This window comes from Sminthopsis crassicaudata, chromosome 3, assembly GCF_048593235.1.
Source record: "Sminthopsis crassicaudata isolate SCR6 chromosome 3, ASM4859323v1, whole genome shotgun sequence".
Taxonomy (NCBI): Eukaryota; Metazoa; Chordata; class Mammalia; order Dasyuromorphia; family Dasyuridae; genus Sminthopsis; species Sminthopsis crassicaudata.
In genome coordinates this window covers 566,112,943-566,136,424 of record NC_133619.1, presented here as the reverse complement: position 1 = coordinate 566,136,424, position 23,482 = coordinate 566,112,943, and the positions used below count along the sequence as shown (strand labels likewise).

The window sequence follows — 23,482 nt, the reverse complement described above, 5'->3', positions numbered from 1 at the left end:
TTATAACATATGTATAGTGGTTGAAATGTGACTCTATAAGTGTGCTGTGAAGTTTATTCCCTACTCTTAATATACAAAAGCTTGTAATTTAATGGGAAGGTAGAATTAAATGCAGGAAAAAAAAGAAACACATCATATCTATAAATATACATATAAATAGACATACATATTTACATACAATAGTTCATCAGGAGAAATATGCCCATTTTCAGATGGTCCTGGATACTGCTGAAAGGTCAGAGTGTTCCAAGTTTGGGAACATTTAGGGCTATTCAACATTATAAAGACTATTGGTGCCATGGAATTAAGCAGATCTCCATCCACCCCTCCCCCAAATTATAATTTTTTTTTTCATTCTCAAGTTTAGAACATAATTATGTTTTATTTATTCATCTTAGAAAAAAGACTCAAAAACTGGTTCTGTGAAAATAGGAAATGGGAGATAAGAAAAAAATATGAGAAACATGCCAGAAAGCAGACAGAATATATTAATGGTGGGAATATAGAAATTATATATTCTAAAGAGGAAAGGAGAGAGGTGGCAAAAAAGAGAGAGAAATAGATAACTTGTTACTTCTGAGGGAATTAGAACAACAGGGATGGTGATAATTGTAATAGGCACAGAAAGAATGAGTTATTGGGAAGGATGATTTATGTGAAGATAAAAAAATTTTAAGTGGGTTTAATTGTATGTATTAGGTGGGTTTAACATGCTATCTGAAACTTATTCTGATGGCAAAAAAAATATGGGACTTTCATCTTGTGGGGGAAAAAAAAAAACCTCATCACTTATTCTCATTCAAATTCAGCAAGTGTATCCATTAAATAGCTTACTATGTATAAAGGACATGTTAGGGGAAAGGTCCTGAAATACTATGGGGCCTTTTTTCCTATGTATATTTCAAGCTTTACCTTTAGTGGATGGAAATTTCAGACTAAAAAAAAATATTTGCTACGAAAATAAGGGCAAGTATTCAATGATTCTTATCAGAGAATCATAATTTAGAGGTAGCTTACCCTTAGAGGTCATCTAATTTAACTTTCTCATTTATGGATAAGGATATTGGGGCCCAATGTGTTTCCAAGATAGTAAACGACAGATCCAAGATCTAAGTCTAATAACTATTTTTGCTGATTTGAGATCTTTTATTGTTAAAGATACTCATAGTTATTATGTACAGATGATATTGCTAGGCTAATCTAAGTAAAGATTCAATGTTGTTAAAGCCATCAGATTCCTTTTTGAGTAATAATACAGAAAAAAAAAACCATTGGTAATATGTGCTAATTTGCAGAAATATGCATACTATATTTAGAGATTGCTAAACAAGCTTTAAAAAGTAAAAATATTTAATGTAAATGAAAACTAGTATATTCAATCCCAACCCTTGGAGACAATGAAAAAAAACAGAGCTGTTGTGGCTTAGTGGGCAGAATGGTGAGTTTTTTTTCAGGCTTCTTAAAACACGGCATAATTGAAGGCAAACTGGTCACATAATAGAACTCAGAAGACTCTAGGAACTAATCGTGTTCCACCACACATAGCTTAATACCACTGCAGACTTGGGAGTTTTTTCTCCTTATACTCTTTCTATTTTTACTCACTTTTAATGCTCCCAAAATGATTTTTTTTTCCTTATTTGTTTTTTGGCACAAAGTAAGGGTAAATTAGCTTAAATGTGCACAACAGTTTTTTAATCATGTGAATTCTGGTTTATTGCAATCCAGAAGACATTTTTCTCTTATATCTGTAAGTTTGATAACTTTTTTTGGTCTGTGTGAGCAGGAGGTATACTTTGTAAACTTTTTATATTTTACATCTATAAGAAAATTTAAATTGCAACCAAAATATCTGAAAGCTACTACTTCAATATATGTGAAAATTTCCTTAAGATGCTTCATTTACATATTTATTAGTTAAGTGACAAATTTTCTTTTTCTAAAGCTTTGTTCATGTTTATCTAGACTCTTGAAAATATGAACTGAAGTTTGATAAAACTGGATACCACTTTATTTTTCAGAACCCTATTCTCTCCTCTAATATTGTTAGTACCCTGTTGTAGGCCAACTTCGCATGTTTAGAGTACTGCAAAAGCCTGCTGGTAGGTCTGCCAGCCACAAGTCTGTCCCCATTCCAGTCCATTCTCCATTTAGCTGCCAAAACGATTTTCCAAAATTAAAGGTTTGACCATGTCTTCTTCCAGTGGCTTCCTAGCATTTCATTTCCAGGATTAAGAAATAACCTGCTGTTCAAAGCTTTTAACTAGTTCTCTTTTCCCTACCTTATACTCCTCTCTACTTCCTCAAGTCCCCCCAATGCTTATCTGTATCCTGTGACCCAGTAATACCACAATCCTGAAAGCTGGTTGTTTCCCATGCCCAGAATGTTCTCCTTTCCTCATCTTTGCCTCTTAGCTTCCTTCAAGTCTCAAGCTAAAATCCTTCCTTATTCAAGAAGCCTTTCCTATTCCCCCTTAAAATTACTGCCTTTTCTCAGAAACTTTACTCAATTTATTCTTGTGAGGGAGACTAGTTTACTTTGACTGTCAAGAGAATTCATGTTTGATCCTGGAAATGAGATGCACTAGAGTACAGAGTTTATTTGTATATATTTGTTTACTTCAGTTGTTTTTCTTTGTATCCTCACACATATAGTGGTTGGCACATATATAGTAGGTGCTTAATAAAAGCTTGCTAATACATTGTATTTGTTTACACTTACACACACACACACACACACACACACACATTTGTGTTGTTTATATATAATTTTAAATTATATATATATATATATTTATTTAATTGTAATTGTTTATATTTTAATTAGTCTGGAATTATTCAAAAAATAACAATTTCTGAATTCTTTTAATAGTATTGTTTATAGATTAACAAACACATCTATAATAGCTATTTAAAAAATAATATTTGAACAGAAACCCCATAAATCTGTATATATTCTATGTATGACAATTATTACCAGTTTGTATGTACAGAAAGATAAATTGCTAAAAAATGAAGAATATAGCAAAGGTACTTACCACTGGCTTGGTAATGCTAGACAGAAGGGCTTCGAGTGCTTTTGTTTCTTCATTCTTTTCTTTAAAAAAGTAAATAAAAAATTTAAAATATTTTTAAAAAATTGCAAAAATACAAATGTGACTTTTTTATACTGTAACTAATACCTAAAGTTTACAAATTCAAGTTATTTCTCTTGAATTTCTACTTAACAGCTTGCATCACCATTCTTTTGCTTTGGCTTAAACATCTCTCCCAATGTTATTTCTGAAACAGTAAATAAAATTGAGAACTTTAAAATCATTCTTTTTTTTTTTTATGACCAAAGATAAAAATCAAATCTAAAAATAAATAGTGAAAATGTTGGCACTAAAATTAGACCAGTGAAATGTTACATATATATATATATCATGGCCTAAAGAACACTGTACTTTGTATTTATGAAATTCAAGTCCCTAATTTACTGAGAAGTTAGTAGTTGGGCTACTGCACAACATTTTAATTATAGGGTCATAAAACTGGATTTATGATTCTATTAGGACATTAAATTCCATTTCTACCAGTGTAGACTGGTACCTTCTCCAAAGCTTAGGAGTCTCGGAGTTCTCATAAGGTTACATAATGGGTATCTGTCACAAGCAGTACTTCATTTCAGATATTCCTGTCTCCAAGACAGTAGATAGAGGAGTGCTTAGTTAGGAAAGACCTCACACTTCAGGTTCTGTGGTCATGGTAAGTTTTAGCCATATCTTTCTAAAAAGATAAGTGTAATTCACTTCACTAGTATTAAAAGCCTCCACTATTCTTTCTGGAAACTGAAGTAGTGGGTTACTAACATCGACTCTTACAGTTTCCCAGAAGACTACAAAACTGGTAAGGCTGGAACTGATGAAGAGAAAAATTGCAAGGATTTAAAGTCATAGAATGCTTATGGTTATTCATGTGAGAGGACTGGAATTTCATGGTGGAAAAAGATAAAATCAAATTTAAACTATCACATGAAACTAGAGGAAATCAGAAGATAAGAGAATCTACATTTTAATAGTTCACCTAAAGTTTATTTTTATTTCCCATTCCTTGTTCCAAACTAGTTATTTGCTAATGCAATACAAATTAGGATAAAATGAATTGAGAAAAAGGTTTATTATATTATGATGCACGTCAAGACATCAATGCCCTTTTACTGTTTAAAACAAGTTTTAAAAATATTTATAAAAAGGACACTAGTTTCTATTTCTCAATTATCATGGTCAAAAGGAATTATGTGCCTCAATGTTCCTTATGACACATTCAGGGTGCTATGTAAGGTAAAAATGACAGTGCCAGTTTAAAACTGAAAAGAGATAGGAAAAAGACCTATATGTACAAAAATATTTACAGAAACTCATTTGTGATGGCAAAGAACTGGAAATTGAGGGGATGCTTATCAATTGAGGCATGAGTGTACAAGGTAATTGTAACAGAATACTGTGCTTTAAGAAATGATAGGGGTGGAGAGGTGTTCAGAGAAACATGATAAGATTGTGAAAAGTGAAGTGAGAAGAACCAGGAGATTATTGGGCACAATAATAGCAATGCTGTAATGATAATCAATTGCAAAAAAACTTGGCTATTTTGATCATTTTAATGATCCAAGACAGTTCCAAAGGACTTGTGATGAAAAAATGCCATTCATCTTCAAAGAGAAATGACGAACTCAGGAGCAAATCTAAGTTTCACTTTGATTTTCTTTTTTCTTTTTTCTTTTTTTTTTTTAGTATCTGCATATTATAGCTTTTTTTTTTTAATTTTTTATTTTATTTTATAATTATAACATTTTTTACAGTACATATGCATGGGTAATTTTTTACAACATTATCCCTTGCACTTACTTCTATTCAGATTTTTTCCCTTCCTCCCCCAACCCCCTCCCCCAGATGGCAAGCAGTCTTATATATGTTAAATATATTACAGTATAATTTGGATACAATATATGTGTGTAGAACCGAATTTTTTGTTGCACAGGAAGAATTGGATTCAGAAGGTAAAAATAACAGTTTACATTCATTTCCCAGTGTTCCTTTTCTGTATGTAGCTGGTTCTGTCCATCATTAATCAATTGGAATTGGATTAGCTCTTCTCTATGTTGAAGAAATCCACTTCCATCAGCATACATCCTCGTACAGTATCATTGTTGAAGTGTATAATGATCTTCTGGTTCTGCTCGTTTCACTCAGCATCAGTTGATGTAAGTCTCTCCAAGCCTCTCTGTATTTCTCCTGTTGGTCATTTCTTATAGAACAATAATATTCCATAACATTCATATACCATAGTTTACCCAACCATTCTCCAATTGATGGACATCCATTCATCTTCCAGCTTCTAGCCACTATGAAAAGGGCTGCCACAAACATTTTGGCACATACAGGACCCTTTCCCTTCTCTAGTAGTTCCTTGGGGTATAAGCCCAGTAGTAGTATGGCTGGGTCAAAGGGTTTGCACATTTTGATAACTTTTTGGGCATAATTCCAGATTGCTCTCCAGAATGGTTGGATTCTTTCACAACTCCACCAACAATGCATCAGTGTCCCAGTTTTCCCACAGCCCCTCCAACATTCATCGTTATTTGTTCCTGTCATCTTAGCCAATCTGAAGGTGTGTAATGATACCTCAGAGTTGTCTTAATTTGCATTTCTCTGATCAATAGTGATTTGGAACACTCTTTCATATGAGTGGAAATAGTTTTAATTTCATCATCTGAAAACTGTCTGTTCATATCCTTTGACCATTTATCAATTGGAGAATGGCTTGATTTCTTATAAATTAAAGTCAATTCTCTGTATATTTTGGAGATGAGGCCTTTATCAGAACCTTTAACTGTAAAAATTTTTTCCCAATTTGTTACTTCCTTTCTAATCTTGTTTGCATTAGTTTTGTTTGTGCAGAAACTTTTTAATTTGGTGTAATCAAAATGTTCTATTTTGTGATCAATAATGGTCTCTAGTTCTCCCTTGGACACAAACTCCTTCCTCCTCCACAAGTCTGAGAGGTAAACCATCCCATGTTCCTCCAATTTATTTATGATTTCGTTCTTTATGCCTAAATCTTGGACCCATTTTGATCTAATCTTAGTATGTGGTGTTAAATGTGGGTCCATGCCTAGTTTCTGCCATACTAATTTCCAGTTTTCCCAGCAGTTTTTGTCAAATAATGAATTCTTATCCCAAAATTTGGGATCTTTGGGTTTGTCAAAGATTAGATTGCTATTTTTATTCACTATCTTGTCCTGTGAACCGAACCTATGCCACTGATCAACTAGTCTATTTCTTAGCCAATACCAAATGGTTTTGGTGACTGTTGCTGTATAATATAGCTTTAAATCAGGTACACTTAGACCACCTTCCTCTGACTTTTTTTTCATTAGTTCCCTTGCAATTCTCGACCTTTTATTCTTCCATATGAATTTTGTTGTTATTTTTTCTAGGTCATTAAAATAGTTTCTTGGGAGTCTGATTGGTATAGCACTAAATAAATAGATTAGTTTGGGGAGTATTGTCATCTTTATTATATTCGCTCGGCCTATCCAAGAACATTGAATGTCTTTCCAATTATTTAAATCTGACTTTATTTTTGTGGCAAGTGTTTTGTAATTTTGCTCATATAATTCCTGACTCTCCTTTGGTAGATATATTCCCAAATATCTGATACTATCGACTGTTATTTTGAATGGAATTTCTCTTTGTATCTCTTGCTGTTGGATTGTGTTGGTAATGTATAAAAATCCTGAGGATTTATGTGGATTTATTTTGTATCCTGCGACTTTGCTAAAATTCTGAATTATTTCTAATAGCTTTTTAGCAGAGTCTTTGGGGTTCTCTAAGTATACCATCATGTCATCTGCGAAAAGTGACAATTTGATTTCTTCATTTCCTACTCTAATTCCTTGGATCTCTTTCTCGGCTCTTATTGCCAAGGCTAGAGTTTCTAGTACTATATTGAATAGTAATGGTGATAGTGGGCAACCTTGTTTCACTCCTGATCTTACAGGGAAAGGTTCTAGTTTATCACCATTACATATGATGTTTACTGAAGGTTTTAAATATATGCTCCTTATTATTTTAAGGAATAGTCCATTTATTCCTATACTCTCAAGCGTTTTTAGTAGGAATGGATGTTGGATTTTATGAAATGCCTTTTCTGTATCTATTGAGATGATCATATGGTTTTTATTAATTTGATTATTAATATGGTCAATTATACTAATAGTTTTCCTAATATTAAACCAGCCCTGCATTCCTGGTATAAATCCCACTTGGTCATAGTGTATTATCCTGGGGATGATTTTCTGAAGTCTATTGTTAATATCTTATTTAAGATTTTAGCATCAATATTCATTAAGGAAATTGGTCTATAGTTTTCTTTCTCAGTTTTCGATCTACCTGGTTTAGGTATCAGTACCATGTCTGTGTCATAGAAGGAATTTGGTAGGACTCCTTCAATCCCTATTTTTTCAAATAGTTTACATAGCATTGGAGTTAGTTGTTCTTTAAATGTTTGGTAGAATTCACCTGTAAATCCATCTGGTCCTGGGGACTTTTTCTTAGGAAGTTGGTTAATAGCTTGGTCTATTTCTTTTTCTGAGATGGGACTATTTAGACTACTTACTTCTTCCTCTGTTAATCTGGGCAAGCTATATTTTTGAAGGTATTCTTCCATTTCATTTAAGTTATCGAATTTATCGGCATAAAGTTGAGCAAAGTAGCTCCTAACTATTGTTCTAATTTCCTCTTCATTAGTGGTGAGTTCACCCTTTTCATTTTCAAGACTATCAATTTGCTTTTTCTCTTTCCTTTTTTTAATCAGGTTTACTAAGGGTTTGTCTATTTTGTTGGTTTTTTCATAAAACCAACTCTTAGTTTTATTAATTAATTCAATAATTTTTTTACTTTCAATTTTATTAATCTCACCTTTTATTTTTTGAATTTCAAGTTTTGTGTTTGTCTGGGGGTTTTTAATTTGTTCCTTTTCTAGCAATTTTAGTTGTAAACCCAATTCGTTGGCCCTCTCTTTCTCTACTTTATGCAAGTAGACCTGTAGAGATATAAAACTTCCCCTAATTACTGCTTTGGCTGTATCCCACACATTTTGGTATGATGTCTCATTATTGTCATTTTCTTGGGTGAAGTTATTAATTATGTCTATGATTTGCTGTTTTACCCAATCATTCTTTAGTACAAGATTATTTAGTTTCCAATTATTTTTTGGTCTATTTTCCCCTGGCTTTTTATTAAATGTTATTTTGATTGCATTATGGTCTGAAAAGGATGCATTTACTATTTCTGCCTTACTGCATTTGATTTTGAGGTTTTTATGCCCTAGTATATGATCAATTTTTGTATAGGTTCCATGAACTGTTGAGAAGAAAGTATATTCCTTTCTGTCTCCATTTAGCTTTCGCCAAAGATCTATCATATCAAACTTTTCTAGTATTCTATTTACCTCTTTGACTTCTTTCTTATTTATTTTGTGGTTTGATTTATCTAATTCTGATAGTGCAAGGTTGAGATCTCCCGCTATTATAGTTTTGCTATCTATTTCCTCTTGCAGCTCTCTTAATTTCTCTTTTAAGAATTTAGATGCTGCACCACTTGGTGCATACATGTTTAATATTGATACTGCTTCACTATTGATGCTTCCCTTTAGCAGGATGTAATGCCCTTCCTTATCTCTTTTAATTAGATCAATTTTTGTTTTTGCTTGATCTGAGATGAGGATGGCTACTCCAGCTTTTTTGGTTTTGCCTGAAGCATAATAGATTCTGCTCCACCCTTTTACTTTTAGTTTGAATGTCTCATCCTGTTTCAGGTGTGTTTCCTGTAAACAACATATAGTAGGATTCTGACTTTTAATCCAGTCTGCTAACTGCTTCCTCTTTATGAGGCAGTTTGCCCCATTCACATTTATGGTTAGAAGGACTAATTCTATATTGCTTGCCATCCTATTAACCCCTGCTTATGCTTTTCCCCTTTCCTTCCCTTTTACCCTCCTATCCAGTATTAAACTGGTAAACACCACTTGCTTTTCACAGCCCTCCCTTTTTAGGATCCCTCCCCCACCTTAAAGATCCTCCCCTTATTTTATCACTTTTCCTGGAAATTACTGTATTCCCTTCCCCTTAGCTTACTCCTTCCCTTTCACTTTTCAATGAAGTGGAAGAAGTTTCACCATAAATCGAATATGTCTATTGATACACGCTATGTTCATCTCCCTCCTTTCTTTCTCTCAGATATAATAGGTTACCTTTGCCTCTTCATGAGATGTAGTACCACCACTTTATACTTTTTTATGATATAATCTCCTTTCCACCTCTAGTTTCTAAGACAAATTGTACATATGTTCTTTACATATTTTTTTGACAGAAGTATAGTTCTCAAGATTTCTTTTTACCTTTTTTAGAAGTCTCTTGAGTTCTGTATTTGAAGATCAAACCTTTTATGTAGGTCTGGTTTTTTCATCAAAAATAGATGGAATTCATTTATTTCGTTAAATGTCCATCTTCTTCCCTGGAAAACGATGCTCATTCTTGCTGGGTAAGTTATTCTTGGCTGCATACCAAGTTCCTTAGCCTTTCGGAATATCATGTTCCAGGCCCTGCGTTCTTTTAATGTGGACGCTGCTAGATCCTGTGTTATCCTTATTGTGGATCCCCCATATCTGAATTGTTTTTTTCTAGCAGCTTCCAATATCTTTTCCTTTGTCTGATGGTTCTTGAACTTGGCCATTATATTTCTTGGCGTTTTGATTTTAGGGTCCCTTTCAGTAGGTGATCGATGAATTTTCTCAATGTCTATTTTACCCTCTGTTTCCAAAACGTCTGGGCAGTTCTCTTTGATAATTTCCTCGAAAATGGTGACCAAGCTCTTTTTTTCCTCCCATTTTTCAGGGAGTCCGATTATTCTCAAATTGTCTCTCCTGGATCTGTTTTCCAGGTCTGTTGTCTTTCTGGTAAGGTACTTGACAGTCTTTTCAATTGTTTCATTTCTCTGGTTTTGCTTGACTCCCTCTTGGTTTCTCCTTGAGTCATTCATTTCTACTTGTTCCAGTCTAATTTTCAATGATATATTTTCTTCACTCACTTTTTTTATATCTCTTTGTAATTGTCCAATTGAGTTTTTATCTTCTATGGAATTTTTTTCCATTGTATCCATTTTATTTTTTAGAGAGCTGATTTCTTTTTCCAGTTCTCTAATCCTGTTTTCCTTGGAGTTGTTTACCTTTTCCAGCTCACTAATCCTGTTTTCCTTGGAGTTGTTTACCTTTTCCAGCTCACTAATCTTGTTTCTCAATGATTTGATTTCTTTATCCATTCTGTCTTTGAATGCATGGGATGACTTCTCCAGGCTCTCTTGCCAAGCTTCCCTTTCCTTTTCCCATTTCTCTTCTAGCTCTCTTGTGAGAGCCTTTTTGATTTCCTCTATGAGGTTCTTTTGTATTGAGGAGCAGCTTATATCCCTCCCAGGGGATACATCTGGGGACATTCTGTTCCTAGTCTCTTCAGCATTTGAAGTCTGCTCCCTCTCCACACAGAAGCTGTCAATGGTTAGAGCCCTTTTGAATTTTTTGTTCATTTTGTCAGAGTAGGAATCAAAGAAAACAAACTGACAAGAGAAACAATTGGTCTGTTTTGCGGGGGATAGGGCTGGATGGTATTAATGGGCTTCCTCTACAGACTGGGGGTAGGGCAGCAGAGAGCCACTAACAGAACAGCAATGACTGTACTGAGTCTGCGCTCTGAGGCTCTGAGAACGCACCGAGTCAGTCCAGGTGGGGGTTGGGGGTGGCCGGGCTCTGAGAGACGCTGGCTTTCTGGGGTTTTAATCTTCACCTTCGGTGTTTACACCCTCTCCACCGCTCCTGGCTTGCTGCCAAGACGGAGCATCCACACTGGGGCAAAAGCCCTTTCACAGAAACGGCAGAGATCACACCCCTCCCCCTCAGGTCTGAGCTGTGTGAGCTGCCTGTCTTGCTCTGGCTGCCCTCAGTCTGCGCCCAGTCTGATTGACCCTCCCCCGAACAAACACAGACCTTTTCTGGCGACTTTCAAGGATGTCTTCTCTTGGTAATAATTTGTGGATTTCTTTCTGGGTCAAGCATTAAGTCAGAGGCTTGTCATGAAGTAAGTTATGAGAGAAAACGAGGAGCTCAAGCAGCTGTCTGCCTCCACGCCGCCATCTTGGCCGGAAGTCACACTTTGATTTTCTTTTCTTTTCTTTTTTTTTTTTGAAATATGACTAATATGGAAATATGTTTTGCATGATTCCATGCAAAAGAAAAAAATATACACTGGTGTAGAATAAGATTTTGGGACAATTTATAAGTTAATTGAAGTCTGCCTTATTTCAATCTTGTTTTCTCACACCAAAAGAGTTTCTTGCATTTTGCAAGTAATTAGTAAATGTCTAAAAACAACAAAAATCAAAACAGGAGGAAGCATAGCTAGAATATATAGAACAAGAATTTCACAACAAATCATGAAATAATTCAAGACCAATAAGCTTATAAATAACTAACAAAAATAAAGGGTTCAGAAGTTCTTGAGCACATAGTATATAAATAGGGATGTTTAATTTATTCTTTATATAACACTCAGTAATATATAGGAATAAGTGCTCAAAGTTTCCTTTAAAAAAGAACAAGAAGTACTGGGTAGGAAAAGAAAATCATTACTTTCTTCTTCCTTGGTTGGAAAAGATCACATAAGAAGGAGAATTTAAGGGGGAGAAATCAGAAGAAAATAGGGAAAAAAGATTTTGTAAAGCTGTAAGAAAATATTACTATAAGTATTTGCAGCAGATAATATCAAAGCATAAAGTATGGAATGAAATAGGTATAAGGGACTAGTCAGAAGATTGGTATGGGCAGAAAAAAAGAAAAGTCAGGATAAACATAAGAGGTGAAATCAAAATCAGTGGTATGAAAGGGACTATGAAGTCAAATATGGAATTTTGATTTGTCTCTCTTTTATCTGATTTTTCATTCAAATCTCTTGTGGACAGGCAATGAGCCATTTGAGGGAAATCATGTAAAGTTTCCCTTGTAAAATATGACTCATACTATGGTCAAATAAGACTAAACTATGTATTTTTAAAGATGTGGAATACTAGTCTATCAATTTATTTTGCCTCTGTAGAAATAAATACGTCATTAGAATGAGGTTTCACTATGTTAAATAAAAGGTGAGAAAGGGGGAAAAACAATCAAACAGCAACAAGAAAACATCATATTTTGATTACCTTCTATTTCTGTATCCACTTGTGAGACAACTTTCCCTTTTCCTGCTTTATTCTTTGTTGATCCTGTACTTAAACCACTCACATTATGTCCTTTTATAAGTCCGTTATGTTCATTTGTAGGAGAAGGACATTTCTGAGGTGATGATGGTGGGCTACTCAATTTATCTTTTTGTGATCCCTGTCGATCTTTTAATTTTTTCTGTAAACGCTCATAAGTTTTACTAGATCTTTCATCTCTAAAGTTAGATCTACCATGTGTAGAGAGTGAATCTAGAAATGAGAAAAAACAAAAATTTAAATCACATTAAAAATACTTACAAAAGCAGGAAAAAAGCATTTCACTAAATTTTACCAGATAAAAAGATAGATAAATAAAAATCATATCACCACAACCATAAATATAAATAAAATCTCTACAAGCTATTTTAGAGATAAAATCAACAGGATTCACAAATGATTGCTTGCAGAAGGTAAGAAAGAAAAAAGAAACAAATAATTATGAAAGTACAAGTCTGGGTAACTGAGACAATAGTTCAATCACAAGAAAAAAAAGCGGGGAGAAGTTTCAACTGAGAGTTCAGATTTGGATATGATAAATGTGAGGTGACTGTGGGACCATCAGGTGCAAAATGGTGAGTCTGGAATTATGAGAAGGGGTAAGGGTTAGAGATTTTTGACTTGTTTACTATACAAAAAAGATCAATGAAATTGAGGAGCAGAGATAGAAGAATCTTGTGGGGTATCCACATTCAGGGGTGGGGCAGGAAAGAGGATCCAGAACCCAAGACAGAGGAATAATCTGTGCATTAGAGATTTATTGAGTATGTGGATCAGGGAACTCAAAGGAGGTCACTGGTATCAAAAATGCAGGACTCAAGAACGACTGGAAAACTCATGCAATTTGGCAATAAAGACACCATGAGCAGCTTTTTCTAGCCATTTCTAAAGAGTGTTTTTGTAAGAAATAATATTTCAAAGGACAGAAGGCTTCAGTTAAAAAGCAAGTGGATTCAGCAAGTACTAATTATTGCTTCCAGAAAACTGGCAGTAAAAAGGAGACAAATAAGAGGATATGAAGTAAGGCTAAAGGGAAAAAAAAAAAAATTTTAGAGGAGGGGAGAATAAGAAACCAAGATTAAGGAAGAATATGGTTTCTGGAAATGGATTCATTTTTCAGAATCCTATTGTAGTATAATAACTTGGTAGAATGTAAACTCCTTGAGGCCAGGGATAATTTCAATTTCTTTCTTATATGCCTAAATACTTGAATTAAAACTGAATTTTTCATTATAATGGGACTTTTACTTCTTCATATGAAATAGAAATAACTAGACTATCATTCCTCAAATCTAATCCACTAATTTTTCATGCAGAAACGGTATGCCCAAAGTCACAAAGACAATGGCAAAAATGGGATTTGAACCCACTCTTCTTGAATTCAAATATGCATGGTTAGCTTTCATTTTTAATTTGTATTAGTCCTATCTTCATATCTGAGTGGAGATATGCTTTTGCCAGCATCCTTTCAGTGCTGAACTCAAAGTACTGGTAATAATGAAAATAACTATGATAGCTGAGAGCACTTTCAGAGTTATAAAGTGCTTATGAATCATATACAATATATACTTGGTAATGGATTGAAGTGATAGTTATACATGTAACTATGCATATAAGAATTTCCAAGTGAAGAAAATAAAGAGATAGCATGAATATTCTTCAATGAGAGGATATTTTTAAAAAGGAACTTGTAAACTTTCATGTTTATACTTACCTAGATCTCCATATACCTGTGAAGGATGATACTGTGGTATATACTGTGTGGCCATATCTCCAGTTCCTGTTACTGGTGAGTATATGTGACGAGGTGGTGGCGGCATCATAGCTGGAAGAGGAATGAAGCCGGGAAGAGGAGGATGGGGGGGTCTGTGTATCACTGCGTGCCCACCAGGGTGAAACTCCGGTGCTTGGGGAACCACAACAACTCTTCGAACACCATTGTCTTCAATAACCTTTTAAGTTCCAAGGAAAAAAAAAAGGGATAAGTATTAAGTTATGTATCTCCTTAATATCTGAACAGGTTCTTTAAAATATGCTATGGCAGAAAATAAAAATTTCTGAAGAACTAAGGATTACAGAAAAAGCCAGTCTCTGCTCTAGATCAGGCTTGACCGGGGCTCTCTGCAGGAAGGGAAGTCACTTCTCTGGACGAGAGTTAGCGGCAACTGTCTGGAGACAACGACTCTCTACAGGAAGAAGAATCTGTCTGAGAGATTTGAGTTGACACAGTAGATCTCCTCCCAGAGAGCGATTGATCGGCAGCTTCTGAAGATAACAGCACAGTTACATATTGGCGTCCACAATGTGGGGCAAGGACTTTTCCTTATCCTGACAAGGACTTATTCTGAGCCCTTCAGAGGAGCTAGACTGGACCATAGCAATTTGGCAAAAAAAAAAAAAAAAAAAAAAAAAAGCCACAGGTAGCCCTAGGGAACTTCTAAATTTAGTCCTCTATACCATTAATTTTCACAATATGTAAGTTGCCGCTAACTCTCGTCCAGAGAAGTGACTTCCCTTCCTGCAGAGAGCCCCCTCAAGCCTGGTCTAGAGCAGAGACTGACTTTTTCCTTCCAGAGCTGCCCTCTTTATCCTCCCAGAGAATGGGCGTGGGATAATGCAAGGGCTTCTGGGAAGAACCACTTCAACCAATGAACTTGTTCCTCCCAAGCATGCAAGCTCTTCCCCAGGAATTCACAAGTCAAACTCCCAGGAAAGGCCAGAACTAGAAAATTGTCAAGTACCGACTTAGCACTTAGTAAGAACCTAACAATCAGGTATTGTGCTAAGTACATATTGTGCACTAGAAAATTATGAATTTAAGGAGTTCTGAGAATGTATTTCTATGAATTAAGTAGGGCAAACAGAAATAAATATAACCAGAAAGACAATATTCTAAAAGAAGAGATAACTAAAAGGAATTCAAACTCTAAGCAACTAAAAAAATAGCAACAGTTATCATTGTCCTGGAGAATAGTTAAATATAAATTACTTTATATTTAATTCTTTTCTGGTTCAGAGAATACAAACAATTTAATGACTGTTCTTACATAATTCCAAACTGCTTTCAAGAGTAGCTGGACCAATTAAAGCTCCACAAATAATGTATCAGTCAGTGCAGTTCGTGCAGTTAGTTCCACCTGGACAATGAATTTACTATTTCTATCTTTTGTAATATTTGCCAATTTACTGGGAACAAAGTGAAACTATTTGCATTTCTCTTGCTATTAATAATCTGAGGCAATATTTAAAATATCAATTTTTATGTGCAGAACAAAAATTGAGTGTGTGTGAATTAAGTCTTTTTTAAAAAACAACTTAACAATTCCTTATAATAATTACATCAAAATTATGTTAATTTCCAAATAAATGTGTTTGCCTTACTGGAGAAACACTACATTATTTTAAAATAAATACAAACTTATTAGTGGGGAAAAAATACAAATTCACTGTCTGACATTACAAGGAGTCAAAAAAAATAGTACTAAGTTTTAAGAATTAAGTTTTCAGAGTTTCACAAGAACATGAGCAGTCTCAATAACCACATTTTAGCTTGTTCATAACAAAAATAGGAAAATTTATAAAATAAAAGGCTTAATATTTTTTAAAAAATCATATTAAAGCATATATGACAGATTGGACATATGATTATTTTAAGAATATTCAGTTTTTTCTTCAATACATTCAATAAAACCATCTAGTATGAAAAAAAACTCTGAAATGGTCTGAGAAGATTTTTCTTCCCTGGTTTAGTATTAAAATCTAGTATTAACGTTGGGCAAAAGATTGGAAAACAAATGAACATCAGAGGTACAGTTTTTTCAATTATTATTAAAGATAATAACATAATATTTGAAAACCAACATTCACAATCATCTTCTTCCCAAATGTTAAAATCAAATGAGTAATGTTTTCAGGGAAGAAAAACATATCTTAAAACAGGTATATTAAATAATGCTTATTATAAAACAATAGATTTAAAATTGGAAGGAATTTTAGAGGTCAAGTGGACCAAAATGAAGTCCAGAGACAGTAAATGTAAACTTGTTTACAAACAGTAAACTTGTTCAATACCATCCAAATAACAGCTAGCGTGATTTAATAAACTAACATTTTTTTTCAATAGTTCCAAAGTTAAAGCAAAGGTTTTTTGTTTTTTTTTGTTTTTTTCCCCATGACTACTGTGCATGTGTATGTAGAAATGTAATGTCCTTACCTGTGGAGCATATCCAGGAGGCACATAAATAGGAGGCACTGAACCATTTGGGGACATCATTGGAACCTGAGCAGGACCTATATAGGTTACAAAAATATTATTTTAACATATTTTTAAACAAATTGAGGACTTAAACAGTTTAAAGTATGTTCTGAATAAACACTAATTATACCAAATATAAAGGAAAACATTTAAACAGTATAAGAATACCTAAAATGACAATTAAAAGGGATTAAAATAATTCTTATGTATAACTCACCACAAAAGTAAACTCTGGGATGTGATTATACAGTGGCTCTCTTTTGGTTGGGAAAAAAAAAACAAAAAACTAATTATTTATGCTTGGTTTTAACTGACTCTTTAGAGAATTTTTCCTACGCTTGACTATAAAATTATATGAACAATCTGATTTCTACATTGGCCATAGGGTTGCCTTTTTGGTTGTTGAAAAAATGTTTATATTAGTGTTTGTTTTGGGGTCAGAGTTTTGGGAGCAGAATAAATCCAGGTAGATGACAAAAATAAAAATAGCAAAAACAGAAGCAGAATTAAATGCAAAAAAAATCAGCAGGATTGATTTAATCTATAGAACACTAAGTAGTTTTGGAACCCTCTTTATGTGTGTCAGGCCCAGAGGGTAATGGTAATAATGAGGTCTGTAACACAGGAGCTGCTTTCTGTAGGATTTTGGTGACCTTTTCATAGAAAAGATAGCTAAATGCCCATATTTTTGCTCAAGTTCTTTCATATCAAGTCTTATCTAGAGATGCATAAAAGAAAAATAGTTTTATTTTATAATAGTTTTATTTTATTTTGCATTTTTATAGTGATTTATGCTTTCTGGCATACTTTTAAAATGTATTACTTCTTGGTACAATCCCCATCCTGCATCACTGCATTGTTGTGAGGGAAGGGCTACTTATATAGCTCAATGAAAGTATGAGTTATACTGGGCAGGATTACCCAAGGTGGGACAGATTAAAGTGAAGAGTTCTGACAAAAAAAGGCAAGGGCAAAGCACTCCATTGTCTTTTCCAAGAAAATCAATGGACAATATACTAAAATGATAAAAGAAATGTATAGAAAGATGAGCCCCTCACATTGGAAAGTATCCAATATATTAGTGGAGAAAAATGGAAGTCAATTACAAGTAGCTATGAAGCAACTATGAAGGAAGTAGACCAAAATGAAAAAGAAATTCAGATATGGGTGCAACTGATGAGGAACTATGAAACACTGCATAGAAATTTAAAAAGAAAGGAATGGGTGAATTTAATTCAAATAATCTTTATCTACACCTATACGCTATGGGTAAGAATTCTTTGCAAGAAATAGAATAGATCTCACACTGAGAAAAGCAGAACTAGAATATATTTTCAAATATGACAGAATGTTATCTGTTCAAATCTAGGACAAACCATTTAACATCGCAGTAATACAATTCTATGTTCCAATGCCAGAAGTCAAAACTGACCAATTCTGTGGAAGATCTACAACATCTCCTGGAAATAATACTCCAAAATTAAGTCACATTTATAACAAGGGATTGGAATGGTAAAGCAAGAAATTAAAAGATAATTGGAGTAACAGGTAAATTAGGTCTTAGAATACAAAATAAAATAGGGTAGAAACTAGTAAGAGTTTTGTTAAGATGCCTTGATGGTCATAACAAACACTTTTTTTTCAACAACTGAAAAGATGATTCTATATGTGGATATTACCATATGGTCAATGTAGAAATCAGACTATTTATATACTTCGCAGTCAAAGGTGGAAGCTCTCTATACAGTCAGTTAAAACAAAACCTGCAGCTGACTCTTGGCTTCTTGTTGCAAAATTCTGACTAAAACTGAAGAAAATAGTGAAAACCATAAGACTATAGTTATAATCTAAGTAACATCTCTTATGAATACAAAAAAACATTCCAAAGAGCAAGAAAGCAAAATGGCTTTTATGATGAGGTTTACAAATAGCTAAGAAAAGGAAAGAGAATGATAAAGGAGAAAATGAAAGATATAAACAATTGAATGCAGAATTCTGGAGAATAGCAAAAAAATTTTCTTAAATCCACAAAGAATCAGAAGAAAAGATATATTTTTTTCTTCTTTAAGAGATCATAAAGAAAATTAGAGCTATCAAAGGAATGTTTTGTGCAAAAAGTGGTAATGTTAAAGTTCAAAAATGGTAGGGATTTTACAGAAGCAAAAGAAATTAAGAGGAGGTGGCCACAATACATAAAAGTACTATATAAGATAATCTTAATGTCACAGATAACCATGATGGTATAGTTATTGATTTAGAGCTAGATAAGTTGAAGAATTAACTCAATTTGGCCTTAGGAAGCATTAACAGGAAGGTTAGTATAGGTTATAGAATTCCAATTGATCTGTGAAAGTACTGCACTTCCGGGATTCTAGGAAGATGATGGAGTAGATGGGTAATTTCAAGCTCTCCTGATTTCCCTCACAAATAGAACAAATTTGTGCCTCAGGGTGAACACAGAATGATGAAAAAACAAACAAACAAAAAAAAACAAAACAGAGCAGAACAGGGGTCTCCCTGGTACAATCCAAGAAGATTCTCAGAAAGCCACCAAGCAAGGGATTAATTTGTGTGAATTACAGACACCTCCCAGTAAGCTCCTCAGAAACATCCAGTGCAGACTGTTTGGGTGTGGCTGGAACTTCTGTAGGAACCACAGGGATTTTCACCTCTGGACTGATCATCTAGTTGGGATTTGAGTCTATGAAGATTGAGGGAACTTTGGCTTATTGGGAACAGGAGGCCCAGTACCTGGTGATTGCAGTGGCAGTGAGACAAGGGCACTGCTGGCTGGGGGCACTTGCAGACGAGTGGAGCTCATGATTTGGGATTCCAGATCAGAGGGGAGAGCTGAAGGGAGGTTTGAGACATCAGCCTCCTACTCCATGATTAGGTGTTTACACTAATACCTCTTATTTTAAAAAATGAATCAGCAAAGAAGAACCCCACCATTAAAAGATACTATGGTAAAATGCCAGAGAAACTGAGGTAAGACATAGATTAGAGAGTTTTAATATTTTATTTGAAAGTGAGAGATTTACTGGGACCAAATGGTTCCATGATTTGGTTCCAGGGCTGAATGAGACTATGGTCTCCAAGAATCCAATAGTGAATGAGTTCTCAATGACATATACATATGCACATGCCTCCAAGCTACCAGGGGATAGACCCAGGCAGGAGCAGAGTCGGAACACTGAGAGTTGGAATGGACTATCAATCAAGTTCTGACATTCTAATAAGTTGGGATCAAGAAGAACAATGACAGAATGAGAAGAGGTACCACACATTCTGATAAGTAGGGAAGGTCTGGGGTCATGATGTCTAAAATAGAAGGTCTTTCTCCTTATTTGGATCATGATGATTAGGAGGGGAGATGTGGCAACCAGGCAGAATAATTCAGAGAAATTGAGGTAGAACAATTAGGGAAACTGAGGTAGAATTAGGGAAATTGAGATAAAACAGTAAAAGGGAACTGTGGCACAACAATGGGAACAGGGAAACAGGGAAGAAGAGGTTCATCTTCAGAGTAGGACATTTTAGTGTGTGTGTGTGTGTGTGTGTGTGTGTGTGTGTGTGTGTGTGTGTGTGTGTAAATAAAAGCTTCTATCCCAAAGAACAATGTGAAATGACTCCCTTCCCAGAGAGAATCTATACAAGAACTCAAAAATGTCTTTTAAAAATAAAATGAGATGCACTGAGGAAAAACTAAAAGACTAATTAATGCAAATGAAACTAAAAACCATCAAAGAAAAATAAGAAGCATATGGGAAAAAGTTAACCAACTAGAAAAGGAATACAGAATCTCAAAGATGAAAATAATTCTCTGAAAATTAGAATTGGGCAAGGGGAAGACAGTGAAGCTATGAAAGACCAAGAAATAACAAATAAAGAATGAGAAAATAGAACAGAATGTGTAACAACTTACATGAAAAATGACAGATCTAGAGAACAGATCAAGAAAACATAAGAATGGGGCAGCTAGGTGGCGCAGTGGATAGAGCACCAGCCCTGAATTCAGGAGGATCCGAGTTCAAATATGGTCTCAGACACTTAACACTTCCTAGCTGTGTGACCCTGGGCAAGTCACTTAACCCCAGCCTCAGAAGAAAAAAAAGAAAAAAGAAAACAAGAATAATTGGACTGCCAGAAAGTTGTGACCAAAAAGAGAACCTTGCCACAATAATGCAGAAAATAATTCAAGAAAATTGTTCTGGAGTAATGGAATATGAGGAGAAAAAAGAAATAGAAAAAATCTACCAAGCACCACCTCAAAAAGATCCTTTCTGGAAAACACATAGGTACATTTAATTGCCAAATTTCAAAACCCCCAAATCAAAGAGAAAATTTTACAACAAGAAATAAGTAATTCAAATATGTCGGAGCTATAATTAAAATTGTATAAGACTTATCAGCAGCTATAATAAAAGAAGACCACAGGCCCTGGAACCACAAGCAAAAGAACTAGAGCTATAGCCAAAAATATCATATCCTACAAAATTATCTATAATTTAACGAACTTGCAGATTTTTAGGCCTATCAACCAAACCCTAGCTTAACAGAAAATTTAACATGTAAGAGCCAACATGAAGGGCCAATTTAGCTCTTAACATAGACAAATTGTTTAAACATAAACAAATTGTTTATTTTTTTTACATGGGAAATGTATACTTTATGTTTAAGATCCACATCAACAGTATGGTAGCCCAAAAGGAAGACTCAGAGTAAAGGTAAAAATAGTAATCATATACAAATGAGGTGCAGAGAAAGAATAGACACAGAGGCATTAGAGGGGGGAGAAGGGCTCATAATTCTGAAAACCTACTCACATGGGTTATGGGTTCAAAAGGCAATACTACATATATGCCACGAAGGATAAAACACCCTCCAAAATCTATAAAGAAATAGGGAGGAGGAATGGCAGACTGGGAAGCAAAGAGTGAGGGGAAAAAAAGGGAGGAATCCCTGGGTAGAGGGAGGTTAAATAATAGTAAGGCAAGTTATAGAGCAGAATTTAATGAGATAGTCAGCAGAGATAGGAAAAATATGTATGTGGGGTATGTGTGTGTATATGAGATTGTATATATATGCATATATATACATACATACATATATGCATATATACATATATATACATACATACATACATATATATATATAAATAAAAATAATTTTACTTAATTGTAGCTTGCTTGGAGGATAGTGAAGGGGATGAAAGAAGGAAAAAAAAAAGCAAATAAAGCAAATAAAGTATACAGCAGAGAACCAAAGAATAATTTACCAGGAAGAAAAAAGTAGACATTCATGAATATAATTTCTTTTACTCATATATATACTTTCTTGATTTGGAAATTTGTTGTTATTCTGTTTTGTATTTTTATGTTTTTCTTATTGTTTTTTCAAAGAAAATAAATTTAAAAGGGGAGGGGGCGCAGCTAGATGGTGCAGTGAATAGACCACAGCCTTGAAGTCAGGCTGACTTGAGTTCAAATTCATCCACAAACACTACAACCTAGCTGTGTGACCCTGGGCAAGTCACTTAACCCCAAGTGTCTGGGCTGGGGGAAGACTAGATAAGAAATGAGGCAGAAAATAGCCTGATTTTTTAAACCTAGGAGGAGACATACAGAGGGTTTCTGGCCAAAAGAGAAGCAATTACTATTTGCATTCACATTTACAGAATCACACCCATGAAAGTCTTATTAATGTGCACAACATAAACTTTAATCTGTAAGCAGATATTTCTCATAGTCAAATTCAAGGGTTTATTCACTTTTGGAATTCTGGATGAACGATCTTTATATCTGAAAAAATAACATATTTGAATGATTGTTCATATAATTTCTCCAAATAAAGAGTAATATCATAGACTGCTTTTTTCATTCCTAACAAAGTCAGTACATGGTGGTGATGCTCCTGTTGATTCCTGAGAGTTCAGAAATCATCAACAATATCATCACCACCATTACTGTTGGCATCATCATCATATTTTATATTTCATAAAAGACTTTCATTGACATTAAAGTTCAGCAAAACCCTTGTAACTTCTGTAGGCTTGCTATGGATATAGATTTTAATAGATACTAACTGATAATACTCAAATTAATTTGTGAAGTATAAGTTTCTTTTTTTATTTTTATTTTTTTTAACAGTTTCAGCATCTGTCAAATCAAGTGGCAGTCACCTGATTTGACCTCAGTGGATCATTATTTCCAACTATTACAACTAAAAGAAAATATTTCTACTGCTTTTCCCCTTCTTTTTATCATCTGATCAATCTTTTTAATAAATAACATTAACTATGTGGAATGATCATTTATGACAAAACGATGCATCCTTAAATAATTCAATCTTATCTGCATTTTGTTTATTATTAGATTTGGTCATTATATAACCTATGGCTTCATTTATTTATATAGAGAACTAATATTTGTACTGGAAATTTTAACCTCACTTTTAGTAAATTAAGTATATTAGCTTCCTGTATTTCAATTATTCAAAATATTTCAATCATATCTCATAGTTGAAAAATAAAAACTTGCCAAAATTATTTTGCATTGTAGTACAAATGCTTATCATTGAGCAATTTTTAGACTTATGTCTAAACATATAACTTTTTCTTTAAAATCTATTTTCTTTCCTCCAAATTTCTTTTTTCAAACACTGCTTATCTTTATTATAAACTAAATATTAGATAGAAATTTAAATTGATTACATACCTATAATATTGTATTTAGTATTTTATTCATTTATTTGTGATTTTGTGATTTTTTTTTTTAATCTGTATAACATTTAGTTGGGCTATCATAATATTCTATTGTATTTGAGCTTTGGATATTACAATCTTACAAATTTGTACCTTGATAAAATGCTGCAACTCAACATG

At 33.9% G+C, this 23,482-nt stretch overlaps 1 protein-coding gene across 7 annotated transcripts in view; it reads right to left on the bottom strand.

The window, feature by feature from the left end:
- Positions 1–23,482, bottom strand: part of FNDC3A (fibronectin type III domain containing 3A) — a 190,754-nt gene that overhangs the window by 48,621 nt on the left and 118,651 nt on the right. For all 7 annotated transcript variants that reach the window (XM_074304750.1, XM_074304747.1, XM_074304749.1 and 4 more), the window contains 4 exons: positions 16,558–16,634; positions 14,059–14,296; positions 12,288–12,557; positions 3,039–3,097 (listed from right to left, as the gene is read on the bottom strand). In XM_074304750.1, coding sequence (XP_074160851.1) covers positions 3,039–3,097; positions 12,288–12,557; positions 14,059–14,296; positions 16,558–16,617 — 627 coding nt within the window. In that variant the 5' untranslated portion in view covers positions 16,618–16,634. The remainder of the gene's footprint in view (positions 1–3,038; positions 3,098–12,287; positions 12,558–14,058; positions 14,297–16,557; positions 16,635–23,482) is intronic.